The sequence below is a fragment of the Coffea eugenioides genome, chromosome 3 (genome assembly GCF_003713205.1).
Source record: "Coffea eugenioides isolate CCC68of chromosome 3, Ceug_1.0, whole genome shotgun sequence".
In the NCBI taxonomy this organism is placed as follows: Eukaryota; Viridiplantae; Streptophyta; class Magnoliopsida; order Gentianales; family Rubiaceae; genus Coffea; species Coffea eugenioides.
In genome coordinates this window covers 19,218,997-19,237,665 of record NC_040037.1, presented here as the reverse complement: position 1 = coordinate 19,237,665, position 18,669 = coordinate 19,218,997, and the positions used below count along the sequence as shown (strand labels likewise).

Here is an 18,669-nt window from a genome sequence, read left to right as displayed (position 1 = left end):
AAAGTCCGAATCCATAGATCTCATTTGCAAAGCTTTCTTCAAGTTTCTGACGTTGGATATAAGGCGAATTTGAAGAAAGCATTTAAACCTCGCGATTTGGACTCATGGAACATGCTAGTGGCACTTGTACGCTTGGGAGTTGAGTACAAGTTTACTCGTAAAATTGGGCAATATTCCGTGTTGACTTCCTCCTTTCCGGAGTCTCAGCGTCTTCTCATCTACTTGTTTGCCTCCAATATAATTCTGAGAGTAAGTGGTACCAATGAAGTGCGCACAAACGACATCTATTTCTTGGACAAAATGAAGCATGGTTTAGGTAACATCCAAGGCATTCTATTGGGAAGCATTATCACCAACCACATATGGGCTGTGGTTCGAAGTAATGATGTCAAACATGCATTCCCTTACGCTCGCTTTTTGACTTTGGTATTTCAAAGGGCTGGAGTTGATTTCTCTAATGCTATCCCTACATGCCTCAAGAAAAAGGACATCTTCACATTGGATTTTTGCATGTTTCTTTTGAAGATCAAAGACGTGGGTAGTCCTTCTGTGACGCCCCCACCTCTCCGTAGGACGAACCCTAGGGTATCAGCGGAACGCCTACCCAACTCTCGTCAGGACTCACGCACTTGTTCAACCTTAATATAGAGCCATGAAATATCCAACGACTTAAACAAGAAGTACTTCGAAAATATAAGTCACAACTTCTAAGGATACAATTATAATTACAAACCACTAACCAAAAGTAACAAAAGTTACACTTTAAGAGTCACCAAATTCATACAAAATATACCAGCTTCCACCAAATCGCTAGTCTAGGTCCTCCAATCCACCTCCAAAGCCTGTTAAGGAAAACAAACTTAAAAGGATGAGCAAACGCTCAGTGAAGCCAAGAAAACAAACAAACAAGCACGTAACACCAATCAATCAAATAACGTGTTTAATAGCAACTTTAAACATGACTTTTCATTCAAGTGCACAAGTAGGAATTTAACACACAAGGAGGATACATGAGATCTCAGGAGCTATTTTCACATCCCGATCCAGTTGAGCCATCTGGGGTTGACCCTCTGTCAACCCAAATAGTAACACGACCGTAGTGCTCCACTTACTTCCTCCATCCACTTAACACCCACTCGGATCCGGAACCAAATATTGTATAAAGAGGCGATACTATTCGAGTATGCCTAGCGAGATCTCAAAAGATCAAGCTATAATATTTCCCAAGGTTCACCAAGCTCCTCGATCAAGCCCTTGCCGGCACGAGTTACAAGGTTAGCCAGTGGGTTGGGGCGTCCTCACACGTGTATTTGGTCGACGAGACAACGCTCCAATCGACTTTGAGTCGATCATAGCACTGAGTCAAGGTGAGCGGTACCTCCTACCCGAATAGGGCGTGATACTTCTAGCCGCTCAGTGCTCACGACTTAAAATATGTTCATGTACAAGTGCAAGTCATATATATTCATGTACTTAGAAGAGAGAGAGGACGATGGCGATAAAGTACACCCTCACCTCGGTAAGTTCACGTATCATGTATAGTACTTGCACACATATAATTTCAAACATATAAGTATTGAACATGCACTTGACACTCACCACAAGTCAAGGGCAAAACATAAGTGAAGCGAGAAGTCAAACGAGCTTTTGGCCGTCTTCGTGACCACTTGAGACATGTACAATCACAATTACCTAGGTGCTCGACCAAGGTTAATAAAAAATACATTTTCTCGCTACCCACTCTCCGAGACACAAGCTCGAGTCAAGTTAAAGAAGCTTTTCTAGCTAAAACATTGGAATAATGTTCAAAGAGAGCTTGAAGGTCATTTTTTATTCAAGTCGTGGTAAGTAAATCTCAATCCAAGAGAAAGTACCATTTTCACTTTCGGCACAAAAATCGAGGAAAAAGAGTAGATGGTTTTCATCTCCCAAAAGTTCAAATCTCATGTCTAAACTTTAGAATATAAAGAGCGTTCATATTTTCCAAACTAATGGAGTCAAAATCATCCAAAACTCTACTTATTTTCATAGCAAATATCAAGGCCAAGGTTTCAAGGTTTAAGTATGAAACTAGCGAGATTCACCAAGAATTACTCTAGTCAAAACACTCCCTTTTTAGAGTTCAAACTCATGAAAATCGAGGCCATAAGAATAGGGGTTGAAGTCCCTAATTTGAGTATGAAGAGAGGTGCTATAAACCAATGGAGTTATGCAACCAAGAAGAATCATGAAAAGAGGATTAATCCCTTAGAAACTAAGATCCGAGATGAAAGTTTAAAATTCAAAGAGACCTTGTATGTAATCGTGAAATTAAATTTAAAACAGTCGAACAATTACAAAGGAAGGTGGAAAGTTCTTAAAAGTGTATTTATTTGAAATCAGAAAATTTTCCAGCTTAGAGCGGCCCTATTTGGAAAAATACTATCTCGAGTTCTGTAAGTCCAAAAATTGAAAACTTTACACTGTTGGAAACTACACTCAAAGTACTAAAATCTTCTAGAAGACACTTTTCTCATACTCCAATTCGAAGTTATTCAAATTTTAAGTCAAAATCACTGTTCTAGACAGGACAGAGCAAAACAGGCTTGCAAATTCAGTGGAGTTTGGAAATTCAGCAAAATTTGTAGAAATGGAATCAGCCTTTGAAATTCATACCATAATTAAAATTCCAAACCTAGTTTCAAATACAACAAATGGAACTCGATTTGGACCTTTCTACACCAAGATATAACAGTTCTAAGAAAACCAATTTTTAGGACCTGTTTTACGATATTCCAGTTCTGACGTACTTGACAGAATTTCAAAATCTGATCATAACTAGAGTTACACAACTCGAACTTTTGTGTGGTTTGGGGCGTTGAAAAATAAATTCAAAATTCTAGAATTCACTAGAAGGAACTATCTTAAAATTCGTTTTGTAAGATAGGCAAAATCGAGCTACAATCTGCAGTTAAGACTGTTTTTCGGATGAATGCAGTGAAGAATTTCAGTCATTTTGCCGGATCACTACTGCTCATAGGGAACGAGTTAGGAGGTGGATTTTATACCGACGGAAAGCTCTTGGAGTCTAGTTTCGGATTCCACAAACAGCACTTGATTTCAACTCCCAAACATAAAGTTATGACCTAAAACGTGAACACTAGTTGGGGTTTCCTGCTCAGAAAATTTTCAGAATTCATCCTCATTTTAACCCTACTTAAACACAATCAAAAGGAAAGTTTTTTGGGAGATATTCAACATACATAACAACCATCATATATCAAGCATTATTGCACCAAAATAACATAAAAATTTCGAAATTAACAAGAGAGAAATAGCAGGACAAAATTCGGACAGCATGCACTTTCATTCCTCTAGCTTTCTTTTTTCAACTTTGCAACTAGAACTAAACCATATCTTATCAAAACAAGTAACAAACAAGCAATTAAACATACAAAATCCTCAAGACCTCTACCAATAAAGCCACCTCAAATCCACTACCTAATGTCAAGGTTCTTGTGAACCCATCAACAACCCAACAACTATCTTGCCATCACTAACAAACTACTAACTTACTACTATGAATTGAAGAGGAAAAGTTGAGGGTTTCTTGGATGATTACCTTGTTGCCAATAAGAAGATTAAACACTAGGATTTGAGCTTCAAAATCACCAAGGTTTCTTCCTTGTTCAAGTCCTCTTCCAAGTTTGTATGAAGAACCAAGACAAGAAGCCAATTTGAAGAGCTTTTATGGAGCAAAAATGGAAGACAAGGAGCTGAAATTTGGAGGGGAAATGAGGAAGGGAAAGTTCGGCTAAGAGGGAGGAGAGGAAGAGAGGTTTTGGTTGGTAGGTGAGTGATGCGATAGTGTGTAAGAAGGATTGACATAAAGGTGTCTTGGTGCACAAAAGTCAACAACCGATTAGTGAGCAATTTATACTCCTAATTGAGCTTAAGTTAACTCACTCACATCTGATCCCTCAATTAACTTTTCTTAGTTTTCTATTGATCATTCTTAATCCTCCAAAATTATTGCACTCTCGGACCGAAATTATCTCGAAAAACGTGCATGCACTATTTCTAGCTAAACGAGCCGTAGAAAAATTAAATTCGCTAACGGAATGTTTTAAAAATATAAAGATGACATTGTTCCATGCAAATAGATTTAAAATGGATGAAATAAATTATTCGGAATAAGCGGGTGAATAAATAATTAAAGAAATCAGTAAAATAAAATAAAAGTAAGAAAAATTAAAATTCGGGTCCTCACATCCTTCTCCCCTTAAAAGAATTTTGTTCTCGAAATTTGTACCTTGATTTAGAAACAACTCTGGATATCCTCTTCTACTTCCCAAGTCGCTTCCTCCATTCCATGATTTCTCCATAAAACCTTAACTAGAGGGATTTGCTTGCGTTTTAATTCCTTCACTTTTCGATCTAAAATCCTTACGGGCCTTTCTTCATAGGACAAATTCTCATCAATCTCTAATTCTTCCGGTCGTAACACATGGGACGGGTCGGGGTGAAATTTCTTAAGCATGGAAACATGAAAAATATCATGAATCCTGGATAAAGTCAAAGGAAATTCCAACTTGTAAGCTACATTTCCTACGCGCTGGATAACCTTATAGGGTCCCACAAATCTCGATTGCAACTTCTTTCTTTTTCCCGCTATTAGACTTACTTTCAAGGGTGTAATTTTAAGAAATATTTTATCTCCAATCTCGAATTCCAAATCTTTTCTCCGATTATCCGCGTAACTCTTTTGGCGGCTTTGAGCTGTTCGAATCGTTTGACGTATCAGTTTCACCTTCTCAAAAGTTTTCTCAACCCAAGATACAGTAGTCGGGTCCAAAATCTTCTTTTCCCCAATTTCGTCCCAATAAATCGGAGATCGACACTTCTGACCATAAAGAACTTCGTAAGGAGCCATTTGTATCGAAGAATGAAAACTATTGTTATAAACAAATTCCACCAACGTAAGATACTGACTCCAATTCTTTCCAAAATTCACAATGCACGACCTCAACATATCCTCTAGAGTTTGGATTGTCCTTTCCGATTGTCCATCGGTCTGCGGGTGGTAAGTGGTACTAAAGTTCAGCTTAGTCCCTAGAATCTCTTGCATCTTTTGTCAAAATCGAGACACAAACTTAGGATCCCGATCTGAGACTATAATCACAGGAATCCCATGCAATCTTATAATTTCGTCTAAATATAACTTAGCCAACTTTTCCAAGGAGTACTTCATACTAATCGGTAAAAAGTGAGCAGATTTGGTCAATCGATCTACTATTACCCAAATAGCGTCGTGTCATCTCTGGATCCTTGGTATCCCTGATACGAAATTCATTGTGATATTTTTTCACTTCCACTCAGGTATCTCCAGCGGCTGCAATAATCCAGATGATTTCTGATGCTCGGCCTTAACCTGCTGGCAAGTGAGATAAGTTCGAACAAATTGGGCAATTTCTCTCTACATATTCTCCCACCAATAAATGCTCTTCAAATCTTGATACATCTTATTACCTCTAGGGTGCACCGTATATTTAGAACGGTGAGTTTCGTCCAAAATTTCCTTCTTTAGACTTTCATCCTTTGGTACCACTAAATGATTTCTAAACTTTAACACTTCATCGGTGCCCAAATTAAAGTCAGACTTTTTTCCTTTTTGAACTTTTTCAACCCATTTTTGCACTTCAGGGTTTCCTTTTTGAACTTCTTTGATTCGATCTAACAAAGTAGATTTCATCGTAACATTTCCAAAAATTATCCTGTGGCTCAAGACGCGGATTTCAAACACTAATTTCTTCTAGCATGTGCCATTCTTTTACCATTAAATTGGCCACTTGCACTTTACGACTTAGGTCATCTACTACTACGTTAGCTTTTTCAAAGTGGCAGTTAAGCGAACAGTCATAATCCTCCAAAAATTTCACCCATTGACGTTGCCTCAAATTCAACTCTTTCTGGGAGAACAAATATTTAAGACTCTTATGATCCGTGAAAACTTTGAAAGTCACTCCATATAAATAATGTCTCCACTTTTTCAAGGCAAACACTACTGCCACTAACTCTAAGTCATGGGTCAGATAATTCTACTCATGAGGTTTCAACTTACGAGAGGCATACGCAATCACTTTTTTACTTTGCATTAATACACACTCTAAACCATCATTTGAAGCATCTGTATAGACCACAAGTCCATTTCCTCCGCTCGGCAATGCTAACACAGGTGCCTCAGTCAAACACTTTTTCAACTCTTGAAACCCTTCCTCACATTTAAAATCCCAAATAACTTACCATGTTTCTTAGTCAACTCAGTTAAGGGTTTGACAATCTTAGAAAAGTTCTTGATAAATCGACGGTAATATCCAACTAACCCTAAGAAATTTTGAACTTCGGTAGGATTTTCTAGTCGTTTCTACTTAGAAACAGCTTCAATCTTAGTTGGATCTACAGTAATCCCTTCATTAGAGATTATATGACCTAAAAAGGCTACTTTTTCCAACCAAAACTCACATTTATTAAACTTAGCAAAAAGTTTGTGCTCTCTCAGAGTTTGCAAAACTATTCTCAGGTGTCGTTTGTGATTTTCTCGAGATCTAGAGTACACTAATATGTCATCAATGAATACCACCACAAATTGATCCAAATACGGTTTAAAAACCAGATGCATCAAGTCCATAAACGCTGCGAGCGTATTAGTTAACCCAAATGGCATCACTGCAAATTCAAAATGCCCATATCTTGAATTGAAAGCGGTCTTAGGCACATTAGCTTCTAGAATCCTCAATTGATAATAGCCTTGCCTCAAATCTAATTTAGAAAATACCACTGTCCCTTGCAACTGATCAAATAATTCATCTATGTGAGGCAGAAGGTATTTGTTCTTAATGGTCACATCATTCAAGCCCCGATAGTCTATGCATAGTCTCAAATTCCCATCTTTCTTCTTAACAAAGAGCACTGGAGCTCCCCACGGTGAGTCACTTTCTCTAATAAAGGCTCTTCCTAATAAATCTTATAACTGCAACTTCAATTCTTTCAATTCAGTTGGAGTCATCCTGTAAGGTGTCTTAGAGATAGCTTCCTAATAAATCTTGTAACTGCAACTTCAATTATTTCAATTCAGCTGGAGCCATCTTGTAAGGTGTCTTAGAGATAGGGGCCGTCCCCGGAGCCACATCAATTTTAAACACTATTTTTCTCTCCGGAGGTAACGTCTCTAATTCCTCGGGAAAGACGTCGGGAAACTCGTTCGCTATCGGCACGTTTTTCAACTTCACCTTATCCCCAAGTGTATTGATAAGAAAAGCTAAATATCCTTTGGCTCCACTACTTAACAATTTTCTAGCTCGAATTTCTGAAATTAAAGCAGACGATGCTAGTTTACCTCTCACATCTAATTTCTATCGCGCCCCACTTTTTGATGTGATGTGGTGTGTGAGTAGTGGAATGTGAACGTGTGTAAAATGAAAAGTAAAAGGCCATGGGACTTGAGAATGCGACGATTTGGCCAAACAAAGTTCAAAAGGGGGTTTTTAATGAAAAAATGGAGTCGCCACTTGGTATAGAGTTAGGGTGTACCAAGTCACCCAAAAAGTGATTTTTTTTTTTGGAAAGCAAAGTAGACAAACCCCTTTTTTAAGAACTTTTAGGTCTACGTAACCAAAAACAGGGATCGGGGGTCACATTTGATAAGGGAGAAGGCAAAGGCGAAGCCTAAGGCACTCTCTTACCCTAGCAAGAGCTAGTTGCGTGATTTAGCCCCTCTTTTCCTAATTTCTTCTACCCAAGGTATGTATCGCGTGTTGGATATGACTATATGAATGCAAAAACCTAGACCTAGGGGGACATGGGGGAAATTTCTCTTCAAAGGTGAAGTGGTGCCAATCACATTAATTGTGAAGCCCAATAATGATCCTTTGGAGAGGTCACACATAATCCTAAATGACGTAAAAATGAGTGGAATGCATGCCATGTGAAAATGTGAGTTTGTGTGAAGTGAGAAAAGTGATAAAACAATAGGATGTACGTGGAGGTGTGCAAATGTATTTACAAGGTAAGGTGAGTAAAGAATGATAATGTGAAAATAACATAAAGTGCATGTGTGCAAGTGAAGGGATGTAAAGGTGCACGTGTGCAAATGGGAGGAAAAATGAAAGTGTAATGAGGATATAAAATGATAGGATGGATTTAAAGTGCATGATCCTAGGGAATGCATGCATGTTGGGCACGGGGAGACCTAAATCGTGACTCAATTTTCCCTTTGATAGAGGGAATACAAGCGTGCTAAGGCTTAGAAAAAGCCACACTCGTCTATATCCCATATTTAAAGGGACTCTCAGGCAAATGTACACTATACCTAGCATGAGATGCAAGAACCTAAAGTGAGAGGGAAGGGACTAGAGGAGCATGCTAAATGATAAAAACTAAGAAAAATGCATGAAAATGTAGAGAGCAGGCAAGTATGCACTAACAAAAAGGGACGGTCTATTGGGTCTAGCTTTGGACTAGCCCTTTCTATGAATTCCTACTAGCATTGGACTAGTGGAAACGGAACAAAGAACCACAACTAGCGTTGGACTAGTGTGGTGACGGGAAAGGGGGCCATAACTAGCATTGGACTAGTGTGGTGACGTCCATTCATCCATCACATTCATTCATGATTATAAAAAGCGAGTAGACATGCGAATCACTTATAAACACGTAGCACATAACACTTAGCATGCTCGACTAGATGCAAGAGTCTAATAAAGCAATTAACACATAACACATAGGCAAATAACCAAGCTAATGAACCTATTACATTTGCTAACTAAAACAAAAGGGGAAGGGGAAGATGGACCAAAATGCTCTTCCAAGCCCTATCTATTACAAGCCAAGAGGTGTACACATACCCCATAATGAATGACTTAAATAAAAGTAAAAGTAAACGAAATAAATGCAAGGAATTAAGGAAAGGCAAGGAAAGCGAAATAGACATGCATATTCACATAACACGTAGGAGCACGTAGGAGAGACAAAAAAGATAAAAGAAGTTATACCTCTCTTGAGTTGATGTCCTAAACGGAGTGAAATCATTTATTTATCCTCCAAAATAAAAGAAATGGTCAAGGTACCAATTTATTTGGAAAAATAGGCAAACACAAGCTCACTTGGTCATAAAGCCCCTAAAGTTGTGACTTAAGTGCAATTGACAAAGCATGGTAGTTAATTGAAGCAAAGCAAGCGATGAAATTGCAAAAATTAAAACTACTAAGGATCAAATTGATGAAATTATTCAATTGATTGGGCCATAGTGAAGCAAAAGGGAACTTGGGGGGTCAAAGTGCAATTTCCAGAATTTATTTCATGCATGCAACGAAGGCAAAGTCTTCTTTACTTCTGCAATTTTCTGCTGCCACTTCCGTAGCTTATAGCAACCCAGAAAATACACAAAGTTCATTGTTTGCCAACCCCACTCACATGAATCCCAAATCGTCAACTTTAAGCAATAACTATCTATCATTAGTGATCCCAACAGAGAGCATTCAAGCAAGAAAACCAGGACAAAAACAGCAGAGGTTCTCAACCTTTGTTCAAAACTTCAAACCAGAACATTCAATAAAAACATGCTAAAAAAACTGAATCACAAAGCAACCAAAATATTAGACATCTGTACAAGGATTTTCAAGGCAATCATCACACAATCCATGAAGATGCCTGCTGCAAATTCCTACAACTAATTCATGCAAAGTTACGATGGAAATCTCTGCAATAATTCTCGGCAACTGCTAAAAAAAAATCTGCAACAAACTAGCTGCTGACCTTCACTTTTCAAGCATGGATTTTACCCTCAAAACACCATCTCAAACGGAAACAAATTCAACCAAACAATCAAAACTTTGATATAAACCAAAAACCCACAGGATCTTAGCATCTAAACTTACAAACATATTAGAATAAAAACCTGCAATTTTCCTGGTGCCCAACCCGTGACATGAAGAATGAATGAAACATTCGCATGATTGAAAACAACTTCAAATTAAACTCACTTGCAGATTTTTACTTGGAAAACTCACAATATAAAAACCATAGTTTTAGTTCCTTTCCCCCACCGACAGATTCACAAGCAAAACATCCATGAAACAGATGCAAGCATCACAGCAAAGTTTCAACCTTTCTAACATGATTTTTATAATCTATGGACAGCAAAACAAATGAAAGGCGTTACCTTTATCCCTTTCAAGGGGAAAATCAGGGTCTGGGACGATGAATAGGGTATCCTTGCTCAGCCCAAAAGCTTTATCTTTCCGGCTACCAAACATTCTTCCTCTGTTTTCTTCAACAGCATACCCACTCCTTATTTTCCTTTGCTCTCTCTTGCTCGCTATCTCTCAATCTACTCTCTTTTTTTTCGTCCTCTGTTCTTGCCTCCCTTTTCTATCTAGCCGACCCCCCTTTTCGTTTTTACTTTCTGTTTTTCCAATCCTTACAGCCGCGCCTTCTTTCTGTCTTTTTCTCCCGGCTCCCCCTCTACCTCTGTTTCTTTCTTTTGCCGTTTTCCAGATTTTGCAGCCGCCATTCTCTGTCCGGTTCCTCTATCTCCAAAACCCTCTCCCCCTTGCGGCTGTGGTTTCTTTGGCTTTTATATATGGGACACTCTACCCTAAACCCTCAACCATTTTCCAAAAATTGCAGCTAAAGGAGCTGCCCAATCCTTTCTTGCAAGCTGCGACAATACGCAGCTGCAAATAGCGTATCTTTTTTTTTTTTTTTAAATTAATTAAAACAAAATTGATAATAAAAACTAAGTAATAAAAAAAAACAACAATTTTACATCAAAATAAACAAACTAAAACAACAAAATTGCCATTTTCAATCTTTTTCTTTCATTTTTCATTTTTCATCATTTTTCACTTTTTTCTTTTTTTCACTTTCAAGAAAGCATTGAATTTAAATTACAAATGACTAAATCATATTTTTTTGAATGCTTTTTCTTTTTCTCTTTCCCTTTTTCCAAGAAATTCTATGATAAAACTTAAAAATAAAAATAAAACTAGAAACTAAAACTAAAAAACGAACACGACAAATAAAAAACTAAAAATGAAATTACACCAAAAATTTGGTGTCTACAGTTTGCCCCTCTTTGTCCGAGTTTTGAAAAAACTTGTGACAAAGAAGTAGGCACCAAATACTTACCTATGTTATTCGGCTGCAATGGACGCTTCTGAAATGAGGACTGACCTCTTTAACAATTTTTTGAGAAATGGTATTGACCCAAACAGAAATTTAAACGGGACTGAACGAACAAGAATTCTAAAAGGGACTGACCCGAACAAGAATTAAATGGATTGACCACGGGATAGACTGTTAAACGGGACTGACCCGAACAAGAATTTAAATGGGACTGACCCGAACAGAATTTAAACGGGATTGGACCACGGGATAGACCGGAACAGAAATGTAAAATGGGATAGACCAGGGATTAGACCGAACAGAATTTAAACGGGACTGACCTGAACAAGAATTTAAACGGGACTGACCCGAACAGAAATTTAAACGGGACTGACCCGAACAGAAATTTAAACGGGACTGACCCGAACAGAATTTAAACGGGACTGACCCGAACAGAAATTTAAACGGGACTGACCCGAACAAGAATTTAAACGGGACTGACCCGAACAGAATTTAAACGGGACTGACCCGAACAGAAATTTAAAACGGGATAGACCCGAACAAACTTTTAATCATGGGACTGACCCGAATAAGCTTTTAATCATGGGACTGACCCGAATTAAGCTTTAATCATGGGACTGGCCCGAATAAGCTTTAAATCATGGGACTGACCCGAATAAAACGAAAATCATGGGACTGGCCCGAATAAAATGAAAATCATGGGACTGGCCCGAATAAAATGAAAATCATGGGACTGACCCGAACAAGCTTTTAATCATGGGACTGACCCGAATAAGCTTTAAATCATGGGACTGACCCGAATAAAATGAAAATCATGAGAATACACGCTAGTGGGACTGACCCACGGCTAGTGGCGGTACAAAATGAAACGCACACTGGCTGGACTAACCTCTGCTCCAGTGGCGATGTAAATGAAACGCACACTGGCGGGACTAACCTCTGCTCCAGTGGCTGTAAATGAAATGCACACTGGCGGGACTAACCTCTGCTCCAGTGGCGATGTAAATGAAATGCACACTGGCGGGACTAACCACTGCTCCAGTGGCGATGTAAATGAAATGCACACTGGCGGGACTAACCGCTGCTCCAGTGGCGATGTAGATGAAATGCACACTGGCGGGACTAACCTCTGCTCCAGTGGCTGTAAATGAAATGCACACTGGCGGGACTAACCACTGCTCCAGTGGCGATGTAAATGAAATGCACACTGGCGGGACTAACCGCTGCTCCAGTGGCGATGTAGATGAAATGCACACTGGCGGGACTAACCTCTGCTCCAGTGGCTGTAAATGAAATGCACACTGGCGGGTCTAACCTCTGCTCCAGTGGCTGTAAAGGAAATGCTTACTGGCGGGACTGACCCATGCTCCAATAGCGATGTAAACGGTCAGCGGGATAGAACCCAGTTCTGCCGAGGTTGGCGGGATAAAACCCAGCTCCAACGTGATCTTTGTGAAGTCGGCGACATGAAGTCCAGACCCAACGGGATCTTGTGAAGTTGGCGGCACGAAGTCCAGGCCCAACGTGATCTTCCTAACGTGATCTTGTGAAGTTGGCGGCACGAAATCCAGGCCCAACGTGATGTTGTGAACAAGAAATTGAATTTGATTTGCCAAGAAACAAGAAATTAAACTTTGATTTTTTGATTTTTGACCTTTCTGATTTTTCCCTTCCTTTCGGATTTTTCCGACAGTTTTTTTTCAACATAATTTGCCCCAGTATCGGGTCCATTTTTCCTCCTTCTTCTTGCTTCTCTTTGCAGTATCGGCCTTCCGCCTCACTGGATGCTTTTCATCATTTTGAATCATGAATACCTGCACAGGGGGGCTTAACAAAGCATGACATGCACTTAAATTCCATGAAAAGAACAGCGTGATTGATTTGAAAATTGCATTATTTGATTCTTTGGACGAAAATCTCAATTGGACTACAAAAATATTTGCCCCAGTATGGGCTTATTTCATGAAATCTCACAAATAAAATTTTGCCCCAGTATGGGCCATTGAATTGCAAAAACTTGTTTGGATGACTTTCCATTTATTTGAACACTGTAAGAAACTATGTTTCCAGAAAGAAAATTTCATGATGAATTTCTTGAAGTAATACCAAATTACATAAGATTTCTTCCTCACTTTTAGCATCTGTGTTTTGGGTAATGGGTGTTATGTCTGATTTGGAAATGGGAGGTCAAGATTTGTCTTATTCTTGTGCCCAAATGGTATGTAATCCCTTCAATGCCACATCTTAGTGAAAGCAAATAGTATGTCACCCCTATTTCTTAAGAAAATTTAGTCAACATATAAGCTTCATGGGCTTGCAAAAGTTTGGGTAGAAATGATAGCTAAACAATGTAAAAACTGGTTATACCCTTATGATCATGAGTGATCGATGGATTCCTTATGAGCGTAATCCTCACTTCGGGTTGTCATGAAGGAATAAGTCAACGATGGACTTTATGAGCTTGTAATGTGGCTTGAAAACGATAGTTAAAGAATAAGACTTTCAAGGACATTGCACCGAAAATCGCATTTTTCCAAAATTGCCCCTATTTTGAACTCAAAAGATTTCAGACTTTGTTTGCATTTTTCATCATTCACCAGGGGTTTCAACGTCTATTTTTGCATTTTCTTTTCTTGCTTTGCTTTTTGCCTCTTTTTCCTTTCCCTCAACTTGGTGGGTTTTCACATGGTGAATAGCGTCAACCCCATACTCAAGCAATTCAGAAATACAGCTAAAATTTTCCGGCATCAGAAATTTTCTCGACAGGGCCATTGCAAAGAACAGAAGTCAGGACTTTCGGCTTTTGTAATGGGGTCAGGTGGGGTGTTTAGAAAAGTTAAAGCTTGAAGGCAGATTTCAAGAGTGGTTTAAGTAATCTGAGATCGCATTGTTGTGCCAACCCTAATTTAGGGTTAAATCGAAATTTGCCAGAGTTTGTGCTCAATTGAGGCCTTTTCTTTTTCATTTTCTTTTGATTTTTCGGCCTTCTGCCATTCTTTGGAATTTTCACAAAATTTGCCCCAGTTTATTTTTGAACTGAGGTTCTCTTTTCTTCTTTCTGTCTTTGATTTTGTTGCCTTTCACTTTTTCACTTCATGAAATTTTTCTTTTCTAACTCGAACTTGCGCCAGTGTGGGGTTTGCGATTCTCAGGGTTTGCCAAATGAAGTATTTTATTCTGAAGGCTCGAAAGGGATAATTAGGGATAGAATGTTTGATCGGAAAAGAAGAGGGCCTGACTTTTATTCTGTTCCTTACAATAATTCTGAAAAGAAACTTTCATTAATGGGAAATTTCTGGCATGTATCTGAATTAACTGACCGAGGAAGACCCTTGTTCATCCATATTTGTGAAACATAGGCGATCCACGTGGACAAAACTCTTCCTTTTCTTTGCTTTTTCTTTTCTTCTTTTTTTTCTCTCTTTTTTTTTTTTCAAAATGGAAACCCAAATGGAAATTTCTCCAATTCGTGATTCCCTCTTTATTCTAGCATTTTTGCTTTTCCCTTTTTCTTTTTTTTTTTCTTTTTCAAAATTCCCCAATCTCCTTCCCCAATGTGGGGTGCGATCATATGTGCACTCGAAAAGAACCACCAATTTTTAGCTCAAATGAGGATGCAAGGGATGATCAGTGTTTAGGTTGTAGAAACGACGGCCAAAGTATCATTCTTACGCTTCATGACAACCAAAGTAACGCAATGCTCATTGAGAATTCATTCCCCTTTTTGATTTTTGAAAATTTCAAATGCAGGGTAGTGATCATTGAGGCTCTAATTTGAAACGAAATTATTCTTTTTAAGGCTCAAACGGGAGAGCAAATGATAAACTCTGTATAGATAGAGAAACGAACGCTTGAAGTATCATTCCAAATTTTCAAAACAAATAAGGATAATGCACCTTTTGCTTTCATTTAGATGTGAATTAGACACAATGGACATTTTCCAAGCAAAGATTGCCTCAATTTGTGATTTATCAATCAATGTGACTGATTTTATTTTGGGGTTAAGTGAAGGAGAAAAGGTATCTCATTGGGCCTTTTGAGTGACCGTTCACCCTTTTTCTGAGCACTCTTATTGTATAGCTCGGATCACCAATCTAGTGTACACAAGCATACACTTGCGAATTTTCAGGCTGGAGGTTGAAAAAACTCTCAATTTGGTCTTATTTCTTAAAATTCATCATGAAATCTCTAATGACCAAAAGAATGAAATGTACATGAATATACGCAAAACAATAATTGTCCCAAAAATTTTATTGCTGAAAAAGTTTGAAACAAAATTTCTTGTTCAACTATGATACAAATGAGAATAGAAAACTTCTAAAGAGCTCCACATATACACCCTTTTTGTCTCCTTTTCTTTTGACACAAAAATATATTAACAAGTCAAATACACAGAATTTTCCTTGAAAGTAATTATGAAATCTCTTAGAAGCTCTTAGCCTAGAGCTTTCAGATGGATCTTTCATGTTTCCATTGTTGGATCTGCCCAAGAATCAAACAATACTTGCAATTTTGACACTTTATTAGATCCAAATTATCATCAGATACAGAAAAATATTTTTGCCTTATTGAAACATTTTTATGAATGCAAGGGAAGGGGGAAAACAAAAGAAAGAAAAAACCATGAGTTAGTAAGCAATACTATAAAATCGGTATGCATGTCCTATGGGGGAACCCTTTTATGCCAAGGGTAGGCCTAGCATGAAAATGCAATCCTCTAGGGTAGGCACTATACCATACCTGATGAATCCGATCAATTGATTGAGTGAAAAATAATTTTGAAAAATTTGGTCAACTGGAGTGACGAAGAGAATGTTTGTCCTAAAAAATGAGGACAAGTTCGAATGAACTGCTTATTTTGATCGATGCATGGCGTGTCAAAAGGGGTAAAGTGGTCAAATTCATTGAATGAAATTTGATTATTTATTGAAAATTGAATGGATAACCCTAAAAATGAATTAAACTAATCAAATGAATTGAATGAAATCAATTGATCAAGCGAATCGAATGAAATGATGATTTATTCAAAACCGACCAAATTACCCTAAACTAGGCAAATCGGTCAAATGGATCGGACGATTTATTCAAAATTGACTAGATCACCCTAAAAAGGGTAAACTGGTCAAATGAAATTGGACGAAACTGATGATTATTCAAAATCGACTACATTGTCTTAAAATGAATGAATTGGCAAAATGGATCGATTGAATTGTCCGATCATTGGTGATTTCAAAATTATTGAGATGCATTAGTCTATGAGCCTCCTAAAATCAAATTTTGGCCTCAGTTTATTTATCGTCTCAATAGCGAAGAATTGTTTGTGAATTTCTTCAAATTAATGTCCTTTTTGCAAGGGATTTTTACCAATTTGCTAAAATGGCCAAAAAGTGATTGTTTGGCGCTCATATTCCAAAGATCGCCCCATGAAAATGATCGGATCATACCTTATCTTGTGCACTACCCCTTTGGATGGTACAAAATGTAAACGTGCAAGTCTCCTTGGATTAAGTATCCGAGACACAAGGTGGCTTATTCCTAGCGCGGGATCCCCTAAATGGCATTCCCTCTACGGCTCATGCATGATGCCAGTTTATTAAAGCGAATAGATATGCAATACACAAATGAAACGTGACCTAAAGGAACCCCTTATATGCCAGGGTAAGCTTAAAATGATATGACATTATTAATTTATGAACAAAATATACCAAAATTTCTTAAACGTGCAATAACCTATCTACAAAGGTAGGTTCTAAAAGAAGGCCATGCCAGACCTCTTATTTGCTAGGGTTTGTGAATGCAATGGGGATACAAAACCAAGAAAAGTTAGTTCTGCCAGATAAATATACATAACACATTGTAGCAACGAAATCAATACAAAGAAATAAAGCAATAAAGGGAGAAAGGGGTTGGACCCCTCCCCTCGTGAATAGTGTCCCTAATAGGGCAAGGCAGACTCTACCCTAGGCAAGCTATCATGGATGCATGAGGTATTGGCTCACTAATGCATCTAGACTCGATAGGTTTTAGGTCCCCGAGCCTTCAGACTTGGAAACCAAGGGTCATCAATCCCAAGGTTCTTTGTCGGTGGCTCGAGCGATTCCTCAAACACCGCTACGCACACATCGTGTCACGGCTACGTGTTTGAGTGAATCTATAAAAAATCCTCAACCTTCGACTAAAAGCTAAAAAGGCTATCAACCCATAGCTTAAAGCGGAAGATTGAGTGACCCATTGAATCACACACAACACATCTGCTGATTCACACGTCCCAAGTGGGGCGCGCTAAATCGCTAATAGGGTGAGTGGCGTGACAAGCCACTAAAGAAAAATTAATGAAGGGTGAAAAAAAAATAAAGCTATGACGTATGCTAGTGCTCGTTTGGAGGAGGGATCGAGAAACAACGCAGCTCTAGGTATTGCCCCCCACCAATGCAAATGCAAAGGCGAGATAAACAGTAAATATAAATCAAACAACAATTCATACATACGTATGAGGAGTAGTTTAACGTGCGCAGCAAAAAAGTCCTAAAAAGGAAAAATGCAACCCCTAATACCAAATGCATCATAAAAAAGGTAGAAAGGGAAAAGATGCCAAATCAAATGCTTGGACCAACACTAGGAAGTCCCCAGTGGAGTCGCCAACTGTCGCGCCCCACTTTTTGATGTGATGTGGTGTGTGAGTAGTGGAATGTGAACGTGTGTAAAATGAAAAGTAAAAGGCCATGGGACTTGAGAATGCGACGATTTGGCCAAACAAAGTTCAAAAGGGGGTTTTTAATGAAAAAATGGAGTCGCCACTTGGTATAGAGTTAGGGTGTACCAAGTCACCCAAAAAGTGATTTTTTTTTTTGGAAAGCAAAGTAGACAAACCCCTTTTTTAAGAACTTTTAGGTCTACGTAACCAAAAACAGGGATCGGGGGTCACATTTGATAAGGGAGAAGGCAAAGGCGAAGCCTAAGGCACTCTCTTACCCTAGCAAGAGCTAGTTGCGTGATTTAGCCCCTCTTTTCCTAATTTCTTCTACCCAAGGTATGTATCGCGTGTTGGATATGACTATATGAATGCAAAAACCTAGACCTAGGGGGACATGGGGGAAATTTCTCTTCAAAGGTGAAGTGGTGCCAATCACATTAATTGTGAAGCCCAATAATGATCCTTTGGAGAGGTCACACATAATCCTAAATGACGTAAAAATGAGTGGAATGCATGCCATGTGAAAATGTGAGTTTGTGTGAAGTGAGAAAAGTGATAAAACAATAGGATGTACGTGGAGGTGTGCAAATGTATTTACAAGGTAAGGTGAGTAAAGAATGATAATGTGAAAATAACATAAAGTGCATGTGTGCAAGTGAAGGGATGTAAAGGTGCACGTGTGCAAATGGGAGGAAAAATGAAAGTGTAATGAGGATATAAAATGATAGGATGGATTTAAAGTGCATGATCCTAGGGAATGCATGCATGTTGGGCACGGGGAGACCTAAATCGTGACTCAATTTTCCCTTTGA

The 18,669-nt window shown here is 38.5% G+C and overlaps 1 protein-coding gene across 1 annotated transcript in view; it reads right to left on the bottom strand.

Annotated features, from left to right (window-relative positions):
• Positions 1-7,100: 7,100 nt before the first annotated feature.
• LOC113766252 (probable amino acid permease 7) overlaps positions 7,101-18,669 on the bottom strand; it is a 14,584-nt gene continuing 3,015 nt past the window's right edge. Inside the window, exon 6 of the mRNA XM_027310462.1 lies at positions 7,101-7,268. Within this exon, the coding sequence (XP_027166263.1) occupies positions 7,101-7,268 (168 nt within the window). The remainder of the gene's footprint in view (positions 7,269-18,669) is intronic.